Source organism: Acipenser ruthenus, unplaced genomic scaffold (assembly GCF_902713425.1).
Source record: "Acipenser ruthenus unplaced genomic scaffold, fAciRut3.2 maternal haplotype, whole genome shotgun sequence".
Taxonomy (NCBI): Eukaryota; Metazoa; Chordata; class Actinopteri; order Acipenseriformes; family Acipenseridae; genus Acipenser; species Acipenser ruthenus.
In genome coordinates, this window is record NW_026708779.1 from 346,314 (window position 1) to 367,984 (window position 21,671).

At 44.6% G+C, this 21,671-nt stretch overlaps 1 protein-coding gene across 2 annotated transcripts; it reads right to left on the reverse strand.

Moving 5' to 3' along the window:
• Positions 1 to 1,098: 1,098 nt before the first annotated feature.
• LOC117410073 (oxysterol-binding protein 1-like) lies at positions 1,099 to 21,648 on the reverse strand. Of its 2 annotated transcripts, XM_059021734.1 has the most exons (16): positions 21,453 to 21,648; positions 19,734 to 19,967; positions 18,517 to 18,725; positions 17,553 to 17,806; positions 16,391 to 16,589; positions 15,552 to 15,669; positions 14,705 to 14,759; positions 14,007 to 14,186; positions 13,087 to 13,332; positions 12,121 to 12,241; positions 11,180 to 11,283; positions 10,097 to 10,192; positions 8,789 to 8,973; positions 7,333 to 7,553; positions 5,877 to 5,915; positions 1,099 to 4,875 (listed from the first exon to the last, which is right to left on the reverse strand). In XM_059021734.1, the coding sequence occupies exons 2-16, from the start codon at positions 19,865 to 19,867 to the stop codon at positions 4,724 to 4,726; spliced, it is 2,313 nt and encodes a 770-aa protein (XP_058877717.1). In that variant the 5' UTR covers positions 19,868 to 19,967; positions 21,453 to 21,648; the 3' UTR covers positions 1,099 to 4,723. The 2 variants fall into 2 exon arrangements, with proteins under 2 accessions (XP_058877717.1, XP_058877718.1); XM_059021735.1 differs by lacking the exon at positions 5,877 to 5,915.
• Between the last annotated feature and the right edge of the window lie 23 nt (positions 21,649 to 21,671).

Below are 21,671 nucleotides of genomic sequence, written 5' to 3' on the forward strand. Positions count from 1 at the left end.
GAGAGGACGTAGGTGTGTTCTGGGCTAGCACAGTGATGAAGAGAGAGAGAGAAAGAGAGAGAGAGTGTGTGTGTTTGTGTGTGGGGGGGGGGGGGGTATCTGTACAAATCCAACAACCTGTTAGTTTATAAATAATCAGATTTCTAATAAAATAGTTTTTTTTTTTTTTTTTGCATACAATAAAAAACATGGTGTATACAAACTTGACCGTCTTGTGTTTTTTACTTCAATCACCTCTGTTCAGTGTTTTCAGTGCTTAATGGAGTCGAAGTCTTTGTCGGGATCTGCAGTGAAAATTCAGACTTCTAGCGGAAACGTTTGCCGTTGAATTTACAATGAAGACGCCGAGAGACTTCTAGCGGAAACGTTTGCCATTGAATTTATGCTGAGAAAGACTTCTAATGGAAACGTTTGCCATTGAATTTACGCTGAGAAAGACTTCTAGTGGAAATGTTTGCCATTGAATTCACACTGAAGACGCTGAGAGAGACTTCTAGTGGAAACGTTTGTCATTGAATTTACACTGATGACACTGAGAAAGACTTCTAGTGGAAACGTTTGCCGTTGAATTTACACTGATGACACTGAGAGACTTCTAGTGGAAACGTTTGCCATTGAATTTACACTGAAGATGCTGAGAAAGACTTCTAGTGGAAACGTTTGCCATTGAATTTACGCTGAGAAAGACTTCTAGTGGAAACGTTTGCCGTTGAATTTACACTGAAGACGCTGAGAGACTTCTAGTGGAAACGTCTGCCATTGAATTTACACTGAAGACACTGAGAAAGACTTCTAGTGGAAACGTTTGCCGTTGAATTTACACTGATGACACTGAGAGACTTCTAGTGGAAATGTTTGCCATTGAATTTACACTGAAGACGCTGAGAAAGACTTCTAGTGGAAACGTTTGCCATTGAATTTACACTTTAGATTTCAAGCCAAAACGTTTCTCAACTGAAGTTAAGTTTCTTGTGTTTCTCAATTAAAACAAGGGATTCACCGAATGATTTAACCACGTGTCTTTTTTCCCCAATTCTTTAAAAGTTTCCCGTTAACAGTAAAGACACTGACTCAATCACCAAACTACACAGGAGGCGCTCTCGTTAATATCACAGCGTTTTATTAGGGTTTGAGAACAAACTGTGCACAGGAACGTACAAACAGGAAAGGAGGGGGAATCGGAGGAGAGACACGAGACTCCTGTACAAAACCTGCAGACAGTTGAAAAAACTCCAAAATAAACCCACAAAACAGAAAAAAAACAAAAAAAAACCCAGACATTTATTTATTTTTTTAAATAATAAAATAACCCAAAAGAAATGCGTCCATCGTTGATTTTTCAATCGTCATTTCAGGAATTTCTTTCTCTGTTTTGTATTTATTTATATTTATTTATGAAAAGTATTGTAAGTACACTTCAAAAATCAAATATAAAAAAAAAAAACACCACAATGATGTCAACTTAACTAAGCAAAGTGCTATACAGTAAAAGAAAAAAAAATATTTAATTTCAGATTCTATTCTCTCCCCCTTTAATTATTTGAACTAATCAGAATTAAAGTAGGCTTGCATTGGATTTCAATCTAATTGCTTTACTTTGAATTAGGACTACAGCTCCCAGCATGCCTCTACAATGGCGAGGGATGCTGGGAGATGTAGTTCTAGCTGCACTGCCGTAGACAGGTGCAACACAGGCTGGTTCAGTCATAGTGTAAATGCCAGCTCCATCTTGTCATCACTTTTTAATACACTAGCTGTGCACTAGATGGCGCTGTGACTGACGTAAAAGACGCCCGATCTAGCCTGTGTTACACACGTCTGTGGCGCTCCAAAAATTTGAAGTGAAATTTCTTAATTTTTTTTTTTTTTTTACCCTAGCACAGAACTGAAAAAAAAATAATAATTTAATCAACCTACACAAACAACCCAAAAAACAATTAAAAAAAACACAAAACAAAAATAAAATTGTTAAATGTAATTCGTCAATCTTCAAATCGAAACTTCAGATTTCATAAAATTATAATTAAATTAGCAGTAAAGAGAGAGAGACAGACACACCTCCATCACCCTTTTACCTTAAAAAGTAAAGCACAGACACACACGTTAGATTTGATAGTATTTTTCACTTCATTTGATGGTCTTTGTCATCCTTCCCGTTGGTTCCTTAGCTCCGATATTTGTGATGTCATTATATATATATATATATATAATTATACCTGCCTTTGCCTGTCTTTCTTTGAGCTCGCTCAGGGTCACACACACACAGGGAGTCAGTGGCTGCTGCAGAGTCACTTCCAATAGGAGCTCGTTTGTTTGACGTCTCATCCTGAAGGACGGAGCACAAGGAGGTTCAGTGACTTGCTCAGGGTCACACACACACAGGGAGTCAGTGGCTGCTGCAGAGTCACTTCCAATAGGAGCTCGTTTGTTTGACGTCTCATCCTGAAGGACGGAGCACAAGGAGGTTCAGTGACTTGCTCAGGGTCACACACACACAGGGAGTCAGTGGCTGCTGCAGAGTCACTTCCAATAGGAGCTCGTTTGTTTGACGTCTCATCCTGAAGGACGGAGCACAAGGAGGTTCAGTGACTTGCTCAGGGTCACACACACACAGGGAGTCAGTGGCTGCTGCAGAGTCACTTCCAATAGGAGCTCGTTTGTTTGACGTCTCATCCTGAAGGACGGAGCACAAGGAGGTTCAGTGACTTGCTCAGGGTCACACACACACGGGGAGTCAGTGGCTGCTGCAGAGTCACATCCAATAGGAGCTCGTTTGTTTGACGTCTCATCCTGAAGGACGGAGCACAAGGAGGTTCAGTGACTTGCTCAGGGTCACACACACACAGGGAGTCAGTGGCTGAGCCGGGTGATTTGAACCTCCTGGTATCGAGACCCCTTCTATCCTTCAACAACACAAGAGTCCTACAATATATTACATACGTCTCCTCAATAGAGCCTAGGTGTAGTGAAAGGAATTATCGTCTGATAATTTCTTATTTTATTTGTGTGTGTTTTTCCCTTCCCAAAAAAAAGAAAAGACTGCATAATATATATTTTTAAAAATCTTTTTTTTTTTGTAAATACAACTCTAAATATTTTGCTAAACTCTTTAATTACATATTATAGTTCTCCTAATGTAATAATTATTATTATTTTTTTTTTTAAAGACTCTTGATTTTAAAACACAGTATTATTCCCTTCTCCCGCCTGTTCGCCGTTCCCGACTGAAGAAAAACACGCGGCGTTTGTTTTCCTGTGCTCTACCAGGACAGGGAGGAACTCCTCGCAGCTCTCTGACAAACTCGCAGAATGCAGAGTCTGTTTTCTGGCTTCTTAGGAGCAGCGCGGTCCTTCCCTCGCCTTTACAATCGAGTGCCACTCAACGGCGGTCTGGAAGCAAATTCTCATTTCAACCTCGCACTCAAATATAGCACTTTTTAAAAATTATTGTATTTATTTATTAATTTTGTATTTATGACGGGGGAACACGACTTAAATAAAAAAAAATAACCCCTGAACCTAAAAATTCTCAAACCACCTCCTTCATAGACTCTTAAAGTGTCCCGTTTACTAACAACAATGCAGCCAGCGTTGAATTTCTTGTAATAGGGTTTCCTTCGAAAGGGTTTCCTTTTTATTTTTTTTTACTTGAAACCTTTCTGACCGTTTCAAATGATTTTCAAAACGCAGCGTTCTCTGCGCTGGTAGAATCCTAATTGCCAGACCGAACTCTTCCGCACTGCAAAGGAAACGGGTCACGGGCTGACCTTTGAACCCCGCCAAGGCCGAGCCCCAAAAAGGGAAGACAAATTATTTCAATATCAATGCGTTCTATTAAAACGGACCTATGATATGTTACCGAAACTAATCCATGAATGAGGAGACCGTTTTTATTAGCACCAGTAGAAATATCACTGGCCCTCCCCTTTAAAAGGAGCGCTGACCATCTTTAAAATCCTTTCTCTCGCCTCTTATTGGTGCAAGAGACATTATGACTTCACATGTTTAAAGGGAGGGGTCGGTGATCATGTTAATAAAGCTAATAAGAGGTGAGAGAATGGATTTTAAAGATGGTCAGCACTCCTTTAAAGGGAGGGGCCAGTGATCATGTTAATAAAGCTAATAAGAGATGAGAGAATGGATTTTAAAGATGGTCAGCGCTCCTTTAAAGGGAGGGGCCGGTGATCAAGTTAATAAAGCTAATAAGAGGTGAGAGAATGGATTTTAAAGATGGTCAGCGCTCCTTTAAAGGGAGGGGCTGGTGATCATGTTAATAAAGCTAATAAGAGGTGAGAGAATGGATTTTAAAAGATGGTCAGTGCTCCGTCCAGCTGGCTAGAACTCTTATTTATTTTTAATGACATATATATTTTTTGTAATGTTAAAAAAAGAAGGTCAAAACACTGTAGTGATTAAATGAAATTCCTGGGGCGATATCAGTATTGCTGAGAAGCCATGGTTCACCATCAAGATCTCATTAGCAGCGTTTCGCTGGTAAAAAATTAAAAAAAATTATATATATTATAATTTGTGCCTTTTTATTTTGTAGTGTAAAATTGGGTTGAGGGGGAGCGATAAAATGGATATTTTCAGTGATAACTACCTCTCTCACCCCTTCAGATAATTCCGTGAAGCACTGCACCCCCCTCCCTCTCTCTCCGCCTCCCCTCCTTCCTTCTCTCTCTCCCTCCCTCCCTCCCTCCTTCCTTCTCTCCGGATGATTCTACGAGGCACTGAAAACGTCAGGGCAGGCTGACCAGTCCTGCTTTTCTTTGGCTTCCCAGTAGCCACCACGGTAGACGTTTGTGACCTCTCCCGTGACGGGGTCCTCTTTCCTCTCGAACCACAGAGCCTTGTAGGTGTCCACGTGTGCGCCTGATTAAAAAAAAATAAAAAAATTAAACGGATCAGCACAACGAAAGATACCTAAATAAAATACTTTTTTCTGTACCGCCTCTATACCACGTTACGACGCCTCTAATCATCAAGGGATAAAGGTTAGGATCGCATATTGCGTTCTGATCAGCGAGTTCCAGCACCATCTAGTGTGCAAATTGTGTACTGCAAACAAAATCGTGGGAAAACACCAGATTCGAAAGTGACATTAGGTGGCGCTGGATCTCACTTCTATAAAAAATAAAAAAATAAAAAGACTCTGTGGCTGATCTAGCCCGTGTTACGCGTGTCTATGGAACTAAAAAGTAGCTCCTGAACTTACAGTCAAAGCAACACAGACTGAGCAGAAAAACAATGTAATACAGCCCAGCCCAGCGCATTGCAGTTAAAGAACTACAGCTCCCAGCATCCCTCACCATTGCCGCGGGAGCAGAGGCATGCTGGGAGCTGTAGTCCTAGCCAGGGCTGTAGCGATTCACAATACAATAACTATGGCAGCGCAGCTAGAACTGAAGAGCAGCTCCTGAACTCACAGTCAAAGCAACACAGACTGAGCAAATGATAACAGTAAGCATCAGGAGTCCTAATTTGGCCCCAGCTGTAGACTTGTATTCAAAAATATATTTATTTTTTTTTGTTTTTTTTACTAGGGCTCTGGACTCTTGACCGGAGGGTCGTGGGTTCAATCCCTGGTCAGGGACACTGCTGCTGTACCCTTGAGCAAGGTACTTTACCTAGATTGCTCCAGTAAAAACCCAACTGTATAAATGGGGAATTGTATGTAAAAATAATGCGATATCTTGTAGCAATTGTAAGTCACCCTGGATAAGGGCGTCTGCTAAGAAATAAATAATAATAATAATAATTTTCTGCTTACTGATCATGGGGGGGTGCGGAGAGAGAGAGAGAGAGAGAGAGAGAGAGAGAGAGAGAGAGAGAGAGAGAGAGAGAGAGAGAGAGAGAGAGAGAATGTTACTTGCTTTTTATTGGAGAGTCAGTGGGAGAATCCTTAGGGTCAGCTAGAAAGACAGAAAAATGAAACAAAAAATAAAACACACACACACACACACACACACACACACACACAAACCCGAGAACAGAAAACGAACAGAGCAGCACTTTGATTGGGGGGAGGAAAGGAGCGAGAAAGACTGATGGCGACATGAAACAAGGAGGTTAGTCGAACACAAGACCCTGAGAAAGACTTCTAGTGGAAACGTTTGCCATTGAATTTACACTGAAGACGCTGAGAAAGACTTCTAGTGGAAACGTTTGCCATTGAATTTACACTGAAGACGCTGAGAAAGACTTCTAGTGGAAACGTTTGCCGTTGAATTTACACTGAAGACACTGAGAAAGACTTCTAGCGGAAACGTTTGCCGTTGAATTTACACTGAAGACACTGAGAAAGACTTCTAGCGGAAACGTTTGCCGTTGAATTTACACTGAAGACACTGAGAAAGACTTCTAGCGGAAACATTTGCCATTGAATTTACACTGAAGACGCTGAGAAAGACTTCTAGCGGAAACGTTTGCCATTGAATTCACACTGAAGACGCTGAGAAAGACTTCTAGCGGAAACGTTTGCCATTGAATTTACACTGAAGACGCTGAGAAAGACTTCTAGTGGAAACGTTTGCCATTGAATTTACACTGAAGACGCTGAGAAAGACTTCTAGTGGAAACGTTTGCCATTGAATTTACACTGAAGACGCTGAGAAAGACTTCTAGTGGAAACGTTTGCCATTGAATTTACACTGAAGACGCTGAGAAAGACTTCTAGTGGAAACGTTTGCCATTGAATTTACACTGAAGACGCTGAGAAAGACTTCTAGTGGAAACGTTTGCCATTGAATTTACACTGAAGACGCTGAGAAAGACTTCTAGTGGAAACGTTTGCCATTGAATTTACACTGAAGACGCTGAGAAAGACTTCTAGTGGAAACGTTTGCCATTGAATTTACACTTTAGACGCTGAGAAAGACTTCTAGTGGAAACGTTTGCCATTGAATTTACACTGAAAACGCTGAGAGAGACTTCTAGTGGAAACGTTTGCCATTGAATTTACACTGAAGACGCTGAGAAAGACTTCTAGTGGAAACGTTTGCCATTGAATTTACACTGAAAACGCTGAGAGAGACTTCAAGTGGAAACGTTTGCCATTGAATTTACACTGAAGACGCTGAGAAAGACTTCTAGTGGAAACGTTTGCCATTGAATTCACACTGAAGACGCTGAGAAAGATTTCTAGTCGTCGCTTCTCATTAAATTCACATTGAATTTTATACATAATGAGCCGGATTCATGAAGCAATGCAAACAAAATTAAACATTCATCACCCTCGTATCCAAAACTATATATTATTTTTTTCAATATAACAAAACACAAAGCTCAGTGGCGCCCCCCTGTGGCGGGGTGCTGCAATGGCAGTCTCACCCTCTTCCTCTGGTTTGACAGTCTCAGACTCCCTCTTGCGCCTCACGGCTCTCTGCTTCTCCTCCAGACGCTGCTTCTCGGAGTTCGCCTCGTCCCAGTGCCCGTTCTCCATCATGCGCTGGTCTGGGCGGAGTCTGCTGTCGGTCGGTGCCACGCCCTCCTCCTCTTCGTTGAGCGACAGTGCCAGGTTGGAAAAATAGTACATGTTCTCAGCGTTCTCCCTGCCGGAAAATATAACACAGATTTATAAAACAGCATACATGAGAGAGGCGGGCTTGTGTGGGATGGATAGATAGATAGAGACAGACAGAGAGAGCGTCAGACAGACACACAGATAGACAGACACACAGATAGACAGACAGACACACAGATAGACAGACAGACAGACATTCCCAATGTTTCGGTGTGTTTAGCATGCCTTTGTCAAGGGAAGGTGTGTTTGAAAACAAACTGCGGTGAATGTGCTTGCTGTGACGTCACGGTAACCACACCCACTCGCCCCGTGCTGTGATGTCATTGGCTGCTTCGTTCTCGGTGTAACTCCGATCTGCTGATCCTCTCTGTTTAAACCTGCAGGCATCGCGGGATTCAGTCTGGGAGCCCCTTTTATTATCCTTTATATATTTTTATATATATATATATATATAATATAGATATAGATATATATGAACATAAGAAAGTTTCCAAAACGAGAGGAAGCCCCATTCAGCCCTTCTTGCTCATTTGGTTGTTAGTAGCTTATTGATCCCAGAATCTCATCAAGCAGCTTCTTGAACGATCCCAGGGTGTCAGCTTCAACAACATTACTGGGTTAGGTCAGGGAAGAGTGAAAAAACGACAGCTACAGACCAAAGAGTTTTGCATCGCCTAGAATTTAAGGATTGGAGATGAAATTAAAAATAAATAAAATAAAATAAAATAAAAACTGTGTATGAACATCAATGAGATTTTTTGTTTGTTTGTTTTTTTTAAATTTCGCACAGCTGTAGACACAGACAGAGACAGAGACAGACACACACAGACAGACACACACCTCTCACACAGACAGACACACACACACACCTCTCACACAGACAGACAGACACACACACACACACCTCTCACACAGACAGACACACACACACACACACACCTCTCACACAGACAGACAGACACACACAGACCTCTCTCACACGCACACCTCTCACACACACACACACACACACACACAGACCTGTCACACACACATAGACAGAGACAGACAGACACAGACAGACACACACCTCTCACACAGACAGACAGACACACAGACCTGTCACACACATAGACAGACAGACAGACAGACAGACACAGACACACACACCTCTCACACACAGACACACACACAGACCTGTCACACACACATAGACAGAGACAGACAGACAGACACACACAGACAGATACAGACAGACAGACAGACAGACACACACACACTCACGGCAGTGGGTTCCTCCTCCACAGGTCCTTGGCTCTCAGGGTCTGGTAGACAGTCTTCTGCCTCCCCTCCGCCCCGTTCTCCCCCCTGGTGCTCTGCATGACCCGGGAGTAATCCATCTTCTCATCCCAGGTCCCGGACAGGATGAAGTGGGCTTTCCCGCTGGAGTCCGTCACAACTCCCGTCACCTGAGAGACAGGAACAATCCTGGGTTCAAGGCCTCTGCCCGCCTCCTCAACACCCCCCTGTTTAGGCTTGTTGATCTCTGGATCGCCCCCTCCTGCTCTGCACTGGACTCTCCTGACCTCAGCACCTCTTCACTGGATCCTCAGCTGATGCGCTATCCTTGCACTATTGCACTGCTAATCTGTCACTGTAGATCTAACTCGCTGTGATCCTAACTTGTTGCCTCCTGGTTCGTATTGTATTCTAGCAGTGTTATTATTATCTGCACTGTCTGTAAACCGCACTGTGTTTAAATATGAAGCTTGCATTGTAACCCTGTGTCTGTGACTCCTGTGTGAGTCGCCTAGGATAAAGCAGGGGTCTGCCGAATAAATATTAATCCCAGCTCAGCCACTGACTCCCTGTGTGTGTGTGACCCTGAGCAAGTCACTGAACCTCCTTGTGCTCCGTCCTTCAGGATGAGACGTCAAACAAACGAGCTCCTATTGGAAGTGACTCTGCAGCAGCCACTGACTCCCTGTGTGTGTGAGACCCTGAGCAAGTCACTGAACCTCCTTGTGCTCCGTCCTTCAGGATGAGACGTCAAACAAACGAGCTCCTATTGGAAGTGACTCTGCAGCAGCCACTGACTCCCTGTGTGTGTGTGACCCTGAGCAAGTCACTGAACCTCCTTGTGCTCCGTCCTTCAGGATGAGACGTCAAACAAACGAGCTCCTATTGGAAGTGACTCTGCAGCAGCCACTGACTCCCTGTGTGTGTGTGTGACCCTGAGCAAGTCACTGAACCTCCTTGTGCTCCGTCCTTCAGGACGAGACGTCAAACAAACGAGCTCCTATTGGAAGTGACTCTGCAGCAGCCACTGACTCCCTGTGTGTGTGTGTGACCCTGAGCAAGTCACTGAACCTCCTTGTGCTCCGTCCTTCAGGATGAGACGTCAAACAAACGAGCTCCTATTGGAAGTGACTCTGCAGCAGCAGCAGCAGCAGCAGCAGTTGTTGATGATGCAGAGTTCACCCCTCCTAGTCTCTGGAAATCGCTTTGGATAAAAGCGTCTGCTGAACGACTCATTGATAATAATAATAATAATAATAAAGTTTATTTTGTAAAGAGTTATTTGTTTCTTACCTTCCTGGCTACGTCTCTCGAGAAGTAGCTGTAGGGAGCGAATTTGAGGTGGCACTTGTCTCCTGTCTTATGATTGATGATGTCAATTTCACCAGACTGAAGAGAAAAAAAGACGAATTTAGAAAATAAAAGCACATTTGTTTATAGAACAGACTTTTTATTTCTTTTATATATTATATATATAGGTAATTGCAGCCTGACAACAGTTCCAGTAGATTTTCCCTGCCCCTCGTTTGCCCTTCGCTAAGCAGCTCTCATAAAAACGTGCGGTTTGGAAAGAGACTCGTGTGATTTTAGCAAGCGTGCGTTTTCATTTTGAATCACCTAGAATTTTAGAATTGAGACATCATTTAAAACAAAAATAAATAAATATATAAAATAAAGGACTCTATGAAGCTGAGGGAGTTCATTCTATATAGAGGGGGTGGAATTCAATATGTTAACAAGGGAACATTATTCAGCAGCTTTCATTGGACTCTATGAAGCTGAGGGAGTTCATTCTATATAGAGGGTGTGGAATTCAATATGTTAACAAGGGAACATTATTCAGCAGCTTTCATTGGACTCTATGAAGCTGAGGGAGTTCATTCTATATAGAGGGGGTGGAATTCAATATGTTAACAAGGGAACATTATTCAGCAGCTTTCATTGGACTCTATGAAGCTGAGGGAGTTCATTCTATATAGAGGGGGTGGAATTGAATATGTTAACAAGGGAACATTATTCAGCAGCTTTCATTGGACTCTATGAAGCTGAGGGAGTTCATTCTATATAGAGGGGGTGGAATTCAATATGTTAACAAGGGAACATTATTCAGCAGCTTTCATTGGACTCTATGAAGCTGAGGGAGTTCATTCTATATAGAGGGGGTGGAATTCAATATGTTAACAAGGGAACATTATTCAGCAGCTTTCATTGGACTCTATGAAGCTGAGGGAGTTCATTCTATATTAGAGGGCGATGACGCTGCAAAACTGTTAGCCAGAGGTGTACAACCACCCGCCACAACACTGTCAATGGGGTGATGGACGCTCACGTTAGTGGAGAAGCAGGCGTTTGGTTTTTAGCTGCAGATCATTTTACCTGGTCGATCCACAGCTTGCCCACGATGATGTTGTGTACCGTGGTGTTCACTTTCTTCCAGGTGTAGTGGTTCCCACTGTTTGCAAACAGACAGTGTATGCTACCTGGGAGAGACACACAATGAAAAAACCAGGAGAAGAAATTTAGACTCTCTGGCATTGATAAATGTGTATTCAAATCAAACCGTGCTCAGATAAAAGGCTCCCACTCTGTCCTCCAGCTAATTTAATAGCATTAAAACATAATGTAACATTTTTTAAAAAAAAGCCATATAAACTTTATATTATATTGGTATTCAGTGCAAGATCAGGATTTGATGTTATTTAGGTAAGCAACTAGAAACTCAAATTTGAATTCCCCTTGTAGACTTCAATAGGTGTGACCATACCCCCGCCCCCTGCCCCCCCCCCCCAAAAGAAAAAAGGAAAAAAAAATAAAAACAGACAGATAATTCATGTCCTGAGCGAGTTTCATCACAACCGGACAAACGCTTCTGTAGGTGTGTGTGAAAATGTAAGTGTGACAGACAGACAGAGAGAGAGACAGACAGACTCCTCCACCCACACACACAGATTGTGATCCTCTCAATAACAAGCGGACGAGCGATTCTGTAGATGTGTGTGAAAATATAAGTGTGACAGACAGACAGACAGAGAGACAGACAGACAGACTCCTCCACACACAGATTGTGATCCTCTCAATAACTTGCAAGCTACAATCTTCATCAAGTGTCATCACAAATCAGATGGTTGCTTCTCTAGATCAGTGTGAAAATTTAAGTGTGACAGACAGACAGACAGAAACAGACAGACAGCCTCCTCCACACACACAGACTGTGATCCTCTCAATAACTTGTGAGCTACAGAAGGTCTTTGTCAAGTTTCATCACAATCGGACGGGCTCTTCCCTCGATGGAGCGTGTGATGATGTCATCGACTCACCGAGAGGCATGATTGACAGGTACTTCCCGCGGAACTTGCTGGCGATGGCTATTTCCTGCCTCAGGGTCCAGCCTCGCTTCGACACCGCGTGGTGGGCGGCCGCGGGGGGGTGGTGACTCACCTGCGAAAACGACAAAAGCACGTTTCTATAGCAACAGCCGTGCCCGCGTTGAGGTTTGATCAGTCCCTGGTTTTCGCTAGGAGTTTAATAATAAGACACACCTGAGCTTGTTAGCTAGACACACTGGGGGCTGATCAAGCTGGTGGTAAAACCTGGACTGGGTCACACTGCTGTGCAAAAGGAGTCTGATTCCCATCTCTGAACAAGAATTAATTTTGAATCAGCTGGGAGTCTCATTCCTACCCTTATACCTCCTAGCGATCCTCCACTCTGGATCAAATTTACCTTTGTTTTGCTTGCTTGCAATACACCAACTGTGCACTAGATGGCACTAGTGCTCACTGAAAAGACATCTGCGGCTGATCTGTTTATTATTATTATTATTATTATTATTATTATTATTATTATTATTTCTTAACAGATGCCTTTACCCGGGTGAATTACAGCTGTATACAAAGAAATACATATCAAGAGTAACAGTGTGGAGTAGTGGTTAGGGCTCTGGACTCTTGACCGGAGGGTCGTGGGTTCAATCCCAGGTGGGGGACACTGCTGCTGTACCCTTGAGCAAGGTACTTTACCTAGATTGCTCCAGTAAAAAAAAAACAACTGTATAAACGGGTAATTGTATGTAAAAATAATGTGATATCTTGTAAAAATTGTAAGTCGCCCTGGATAAGGGCGTCTAAGAAATAAATAATAATAATAATAATAATAATTAAAAAAAAAAACCACAATGGATTTCAGTCCTGACAAGCCAGGCACCCAGAAATGAAGCAGGCACCTCCACACAGATAAACCCACCCACCCCTTCCCATTCCTCCCAGTACAGTACGGTGGCTCACCTGCTCGCACAGGGACCGGTAGCCGCTCTCCTCCAGGCGGTCCAGCTCGAAGGTCTCCCCCAGCAGGGGGTTGAAGGGTTTCCCTGTGCGGAAGACGGTGGTGGAGTAGGAGGAGACGGTAAACGCAGCCACGTAGCACAGCTGCTCCAGGGAGCTCTCGCACTTCGCTGCTCGGTCCAAGAGCTCCGAGTACTCCAGGTCTTCAGTGAGACGCTGCAGCATGGAGATGGGCTCGTTGAAATTCACCTGCATGAGTGTGGGAATTCAATATGTTAACAAGGGAACATTATTCAGCAGCTTTCACTGGACTCTATGAAGCTGAGGGAGTTCATTCTATATAGAGGGTGTGGAATTCAATATGTTAACAAGGGAACATTATTCAGCAGCTTTCATTGGACTCTATGAAGCTGAGGGAGTTCATTCTATATAGAGGGGGTGGAATTCAATATGTTAACAAGGGAACATTATTCAGCAGCTTTCACTGGACTCTATGAAGCTGAGGGAGTTCATTCTATATAGAGGGGGTGGAATTCAATATGTTAACAAGGGAACATTATTCAGCAGCTTTCATTGGACTCTATGAAGCCGAGGGAGTTCATTCTATATAGAGGGTGTGGAATTCAATATGTTAACAATACCAGGAGGTTCAAATCACCCAGCTCAGCCACTGGACTCCCTGTGTGTGTGTGTGACCCTGAGAAAGTCACTGAACCTCCTTGTGCTCCGTCCTTCGGACGAGACGTCAAACAAACGAGCTCCTATTGGAAGTGACTCTGCAGCAGCAGCAGCAGCAGCAGTTGATGATGATGCAGAGTTCACCCCCCACCCCCCCCCCAGTCTCTGTGTGGAAGTGGTTTTGGATAACAGCCTCCGTCGAACAGGGGGTTCACAGATGAATTAAAAAGCTGCTCCAGACTCACAGGCATGGGGATCTTAGACAGCTCCTTCCCGATGCAGTTCTTCATGATGCTCCACAGGTTCAGGCTGTAGTTCGGTTTGTCCGGGATCCTGTTGCGGCGTTTTTTCCGTGGGATGAGTTCCTTCGACGCCGACTCTTGATTGGCTGCCTGCTGCTGCTGCTGCTGCTGCTCCTCTCGAATCTGACAGCCAATCAGAAAGCAGAGACGACAAAGAAAAAAAACAGGTCAAAACATCAAAGTGCCGACTCAAATCCGTTCTTGCTTTTGAGAGCCGAGAGTGTGGATTTTAAAGATGGTCAACGCTCCTTTAAAAGGGAGGGGCCGGTGATCGTGTTAATAAAGCTAATAAGAGGTGAGAGAATGGATTTTAAAGATGGTCAGCGCTCCTTTAAAGGGAGGGGCCAGTGATCATGTTAATAAAGCTAATAAGAGGTGAGAGAATGGATTTTAAAGATGGTCAGCGCTCCTTTAAAGGGAGGGGCCAGTGATCCTGTTAATAAAGCTAATAAGAGGTGAGAGAATGGATTTTAAAGAGGGTCAGCGCTCCTTTAAAGGGAGGGGCCAGTGATCATGTTAATAAAGCTAATAAGAGGTGAGAGAATGGATTTTAAAGACAGTCAGCGCTCCTTTAAAGGGAAGGGCCAGTGATCATGTTAATAAAGCTAATAAGGGACCCATCACAAAGCTGATTCACTTACATGGTCTTCCAGTCCCATCTCACTGCTGATTCCGCTGACGTTACTGCCAGTGCGCCTGGCAAACAACGGAGAGAAGCAAAAACGCATTATATTCTGTTAAATACAGGGCTGGGAATCAGACTCCCGCTGCACAGCAGTGTGATCCAGTCCTGGTTTCACTAGGAGTTTAATAATAAGACACATCTGAGCTTGTTAGCTAGACACACTGGGGCTGATCAAACTGGTAGTAAAACCTGGACTGGGTGACGCTGTTGTGCAATAGGAGTCTGATTTCATTGAAGTAGATGGAAAACTATACAAAGCTGTTGTTAACAAGGGAACATTATTCAGCAGCTTTCATTGGACTCTATGAAGCTGAGGGAGTTCATTCTATATAGAGGGGGTGGAATTCAATATGTTAACAAGGGAACATTATTCAGCAGCTTTCATTGGACTCTATGAAGCTGAGGGAGTTCATTCTATACAGAGGGGGCGGAATTCAATATGTTAACAAGGGAACATTATTCAGCAGCTTTCATTGGACTCTATGAAGCTGAGGGAGTTCATTCTATATAGAGGGGGTGGAATTCAATATGTTAACAAGGGAACATTATTCAGCAGCTTTCATTGGACTCTATGAAGCTGAGGGAGTTCATTCTATATAGAGGATGTGGAATTCAATATGTTAACAAGGGAACATTATTCAGCAGCTTTCATTGGACTCTATGAAGCTGAGGGAGTTCATTCTATATAGAGGGGGGTGGAATTCAATATGTTAACAAGGGAACATTATTCAGCAGCTTTCATTGGACTCTATGAAGCTGAGGGAGTTCACTCTGTAGGGTGGTGATGATGCTGTTTGACTCACTTGTGATATTTGGGGTCTGCCGGCACCGTGATGAATTCGGGAGCGTCCTCTATCGCGTCAAAGAACTCATTCTCATCATCGTCACTCAAATCTCCTTTCCCATGCCCGCCACCACTCCCTGCAACACAAATCAATCAATCAATCAATCAATCAATCCATCCATCAATCAATCAATCGCTCAATCGTCCTGACTTGAATCCTTTAAAAAGGGTATTTGTGTCCTGCAAATAAATTAATAATAAAAAAACATGCTAACTTTCTTAAAATAAAAATACACCATGTCTTGCTGCTTCTTAGTTATATATATATATATATATATATATATATATATATATATATATATATATATATCCACTGCATTAATTTGTAATATACTACAAAGATATGCACACAGAGGCACACAGGCAGAGAGAGAGGGAGGGAGAGAGAGAGGCAGGCAGACACACATTCTCCCCTCTCCCCTCCCCTCCTCCCTCTCCTCTCCCCCTCCTCCCTCTCCTCTCCCCCTCCCTCTCCCTTCTCTCTCCCTCCTCTCCCCCCTCTCTCCCTCATTCTCTCTCTCTCCCCCCCCTCCCCTCTCCCCCTCCCCCCTTCTCTCTCCCCCCCCCTTCTCTCCCCCCTTCTCTCTCTCCCCCCCCTCCTCCCTCTCCTCTCCCCCCTCCTCTCCTCTCCTCTCCCCCCTCCTCTCCTCTCCTCTCCTCTCCTCTCCTCTCCTCTCCCCTCTCTCTCTCCTCTCACCCTTGGAGGAGCCAGCGCTGCCGGGGCTGCTGGCAGGAAGCACGGTGGCTCCCCGGAACGCCCTCTCCCCCTCCTCCCCCCTCTCCCCCCTCCCCTCTCACCCTTGGAGGAGCCCGCGCTGCCGGGGCTGCTGGCAGGAAGCACGGTGGCTCCCCGGAACGCCCTCTCCAGGTTGTTGTGCTGCTTGGCGAGCTGCTCCAGCGTCTCCTCCAGGCGGATGCGCTGGTCTCGCTCGTACTGGAGGGATTTCTGCCACTTCTTACTGTGAGTCTGAGCCAGGGACAGGAAGTCCCGGCACGCCTGCCCAACCAGAGCCAGGAGAAGAAAAAAAACAAAAACAGCAGCGTCATCGAGAGAGAGAGAGGGAGAGAGAGAGAGAGAGAGAGAGAGAGAGAGAGGGGGGGAGAGGGGAGAGGGCAGAGAAGGGAGAGGGGGAGTGGAGAGAGAGGGAGAGGGAGAGGAGAAAGAGAAAGAAAGAGAGGGGGAGTGGAAAGAGAGAGAGAGGGGGGAGAGGGGAGAGAGAGGGGAGAGGGAGAGGGGAGAGAGAGAGGGGAGAGAGGGGGAGGGAGAGAGAGAGGGAGAGGGAGAGAGAGAGGGGGGGAGAGGGGAGAGAGAGAGAGAGGGGAGAGGGGAGAGAAGGGAGAGAGAGGGAGAGAGAGGGAGAGGGAGGGAGAGAGAGAGGGGGGGGAGAGGGGAGAGAGGGAGAGAGAGAGAGGGAGAGAGAGAGAGGGAGAGAGAGGGGGGAGAGGGGAGAGAGGGGATAGGGGAGAGAAGGGAGAGGGGGAGTGGAGAGAGAGGGATAGAGAGAGAGAGAGAGGGGGAGAGAGAGAAGGGGAGAGAGGGAGGAAAGGGAGAGAGGGAGGAGAGGGGAGAGAGAGAGAGAGAGGGAGGAGAGAGAGACACAGAGACAGAGGAGAGAGGAGAGAGGGAGGGAGAGAGAGAGAGGTCACTGCAAACTGAACAGAGAGGTCTTGGCGTTGTTTTCTAGCGCAGGGCTCCCCAACCCTGTTCCTGGGGGGACCCCCTGTGTGTGTCCGCTGGCTTCTTACATTCCAACTGAGCTCTCAATTACTGAACCAGACCCTCCACTGAACTGATCATTGACTTAATTAGACCTCTGACCTTGTTAGCAGCTCTTAAAACAGCTGCAGATTCCAAGTTACTTATAAAAAATAAATAAAATTTTAAGGCTAACTCTAACTCTGTAACCGAACCGAAAAAACGGGCCCACGATCAACGCAGCCGCCCGGACCGGTGCCTCACGTTGATCATGGCGTTGGAGGTGATCCGGAAGAGCGTGGCTCTCTCGTAGACCTGCCGGATCTTGTCCCCGCTCTCCGGGGGCAGCTTGAGGCTCTCCAGCTCGCTCAGGGAGCGCTGCAGTGCGGCTCCATGCTTTCCGATCAGGTCGTGGCAGGTGCTCAAGTCCTCCGCCTTGCAGGTGAGCGTGCGCAGAATGGACTGAAACTCCGACTTGTCCCCCTGAGAGGAGACGGGGGCCTCGTCACTGGAATCGTCTGGGGAGGGGGGAGGGGAGAGAGGGAGAGAGTTTAGGACTGATGGTCCGTGATGCTTTCTTTATGTGATAGACCACAGGGATGGAAATAAAGACTTTTTTTTTTTTTATTCAGAGTGTCCAATTATTTTACCCCCAGTTTTCTCTCCCAAATTAGAATGTCATCACCCCCACCTCGGGGACCCCTACGCCCCCCTGACTGTGTGACTCCCCCCCCTGCACACCACTCGGCCGTGCCTTTACCAGGGGAGACCCTCGGGGACCCCTGCGCTCCCCTGACTGTGTGACTCCCCCCCTGCACACCACGCGGCCGTGCCTTTACCAGGGGAGACCCTCGGGGACCCCTGCGCTCACCTGACTGTGTGACTCCCCCCCTGCACACCACGCGGCCGTGCCTTTACCAGGGGAGACCCTCGGGGACCCCTGCGCTCCCCTGACTGTGTGACTCCCCCCCTGCACACCACGCGGCCGTGCCTTTACCAGGGGAGACCCTCGGGGACCCCTGCGCTCACCTGACTGTGTGACTCCCCCCCTGCACACCACGCGGCCGTGCCTTTACCAGGGGAGACCCTCGGGGACCCCTGCGCTCCCCTGACTGTGTGACTCCCCCCCTGCACACCACGCGGCCGTGCCTTTACCAGGGGAGACCCTCGGGGACCCCTGCGCTCCCCTGACTGTGTGACTCCCCCCCCCCCCCCCTTGAACAGGTACCTGACTCAGCCTGCATTTTGACTGCCTTTGCCTTGGCCAGCTCCAGGGCTGTGATCCAGCGCTGTCTCTCCACCTCGGAGCTGGCTTTCAGGTGGTAGGTCTGGGTTCCTCCGTTGGAGATGATGAAGTTGCAGGTGTCCTCCACTGTGATGTTCGCCGTGGCCAGGTTTATCGTTCCGCGACACGTGTGCCCCATTTCCGCCTGGGTCCTGCAAATCACACACACACACACACACACATATACACGCACACACACACACACACACACAGACACATAGACAGAGAGAGAGAGACACACACACACAGACACACACACACACACAGAGACACACACACAGACAGAGAGAGACAGACACACACACACACAGAGACACACACACACAGAGACAGAGACACAGACACACACAGACAGACACACACACAGAGACACACACACAGACACACACACACACACACACACAGAGACACACACACAGACAGAGAGAGACAGACACACACACACACAGAGACACACACACACAGAGACAGAGACACAGACACACACAGACAGACACACACACAGAGACACACAGACAGAGAGAGAGACACACACACACAGACACACACACACACACACACAGACAGACAGATAGACTCTCAGTAACCAGCATGCCTTGGGAGGAGGTTGGAGGTGCATTTTAATACATTATAAACCCAACATTTTCATATGCTCCAAAACATCCCACAAGATTAACAATTATTTATTTATTTTTAAAACAATTATAATTGTTTTATATTTTCTCTCCCATCCTAGTTTTACTTAAAAATGTTTGTCAGCTTCAAAACACCGCACTGAAATACTGTACATGGAATTTAAAAATGTATATTAAATTTACACACCGCTGTAAGCTACGCATTATCTACAAAAAAACAATAACAACTTAACGTTTGATTTATTTCGTTAAACACGATTTCGATAGGATTATGGGTAACTCCCACCACGCCGCTTATTATCACAGATCTGAAGTGATATTAAACGGATGCTGACTTGAACGCTTGAATCTGGTGTCAACCAGCGACTTGCGTCCAACGACAGCTATATAAATAAATAAAACAAAACACAAGCGGTCTACAACTGAGGTCCCGGATTTGGACAGTCTGACCGGGCAGAATTAGTAAAAACGAACCGCGCATCGTCTTTCTTTATTTCTTTATTTATGTTTTAATATAAAACGTACCTGTAATACGACAGAAGCCCGTTGCTCAAGACGAACCACCGTCGCTGGTACCCTTTGATGTAGTTCGTCCATTTGAACAGCCAGCCTTTGTACATGTCGCCCGGGGTCGGGCTCGCCGTCTTGGGTTCGGACATGTCCGGTTCGGCCGCAGCTCGGGTCAGTTCTTCAAACGACTCGGTCGAAAGCGAGTCCACTTTCTCGCCGGGAGCTGACACGGGTCCGTCCCGGGTCAGGCTTGCAAGAACAACGTGTATCAAATCACAAAATTATTATTATCATTATTATTATTATTATTATTATTATTATTATTATTATTATTATTATTATTATTTATTTCTTAGCAGACGCCCTTATCCAGGGCGACTTACAATCGTAAGCAAAAACATTTCAAGTGATACAATACAAGTAATACAATAAGAGCAAGAAATACAATAACTTTTGTTCAAGCAAAGTACAAGTGTGACAAACCACAATTCAATAATACAGCAGATAATAGTGATAGTTACATCAGGATATGATTAAATAGTGATAGTTACATCAGGATGTGATTAAATACAAAGTACTACAGGTTAAACACAAAATTATTATTATTATTATTATTATTATTATTATTATTATGGTCATAACACAATTTTATTCAAGGCTGGAGGAGTCTCTATCTCACCCCGAATGTGTCAGTACCCGTACCCCCAGATTTTGTATTACTATTACTATTATTATTATTATTATTATTATTATTTAATTACAGCCCGGTTTCAATTTCTGTCGTTTCAATTAGAAACTCAGCAGCGGCCGGTCGAACCGATCTGTATTGTAAAAAGATAAATAATAACTCTGAATCTGTGTTTGGGTTTGACGACGAATTTTTAAGTCACGGGTGGCACAGAAATAAATGAAAAAAAAAACACACAGTTATTATTATTATTATTATTATTATTATTATTATTATTATTAGCAGTCGTTCATATGTTTATAGTGAAGTAAAGTTTATACTCGTAGACTAGGCCAGTTCTGGCCAACGTCCTTGTGTCGGTTTTAGTGAAAAAAATACATTTGAAAAGATAAATGAGCAATTTAAAGCCGTTTTTTTTTTTAAAGCAGCTTTATTTAATATCCGAAATCTAGTGTTTATGTGAGAAATAGTTACAGTCTGTTTTTTAACCAGACCTTAAAATGGTTGCGCTACACTAGGCCTTACCCCAACCCAACACCCGTATGTAATATAATGTGGAGTCAAATTAGCTCTCTTCTCTAAATGCGGTATCAATTTTATTTTAACATTAAACACACAAACCCCTATCGACTTGGAGATTTAATAAAATAAAAAACACACACGCACAACGCTATTTTGCGTTTGTTGTGGTGTTTTCTGTGTGTAACCCGATATATGGTCAGAATATAATAGATCACACGCCTGGTACAGAACTTAACTTAAAAGACTTCGGTAGTAATCTGTTTGTAAGATTCATTTTTTAAATGCATTTTGTATGTTTTTATTTTAGATACAATGGGGTTTACGGTAGTTACGGTTCTAGTTAGTTGTCAATTGGTGAACTAGCTAATAATAATAATAATAATAATAATAATAATAATAATAATAATAATAATAAGACAGTGTTTTTCGCTTTCAGGTGCCTAAAGCTGTAAGAAAAATAAACCTTACAAACGCGACAACAACCGTCCCCTTCAAAAAATCAAAAGGATCAAGCATTCACTCACATTACAGATCCGAATACAGCTCGGTTCCGGTTCGGGAGGCACACGAACCAAGCTCGTCTCCCTTCTTTTTCTTAGTTATTATTTTTTTGTTTTGCGTCCACCTCCCTTTTTAAAAAATAATCATAATAAATGCAGTGGTTCTTCGGGTAAAAAAAAAACCGGAAAGCCACTCCCGGTACTGGGGGGGAATGTGACACGGACGGACACATATGCACGTTG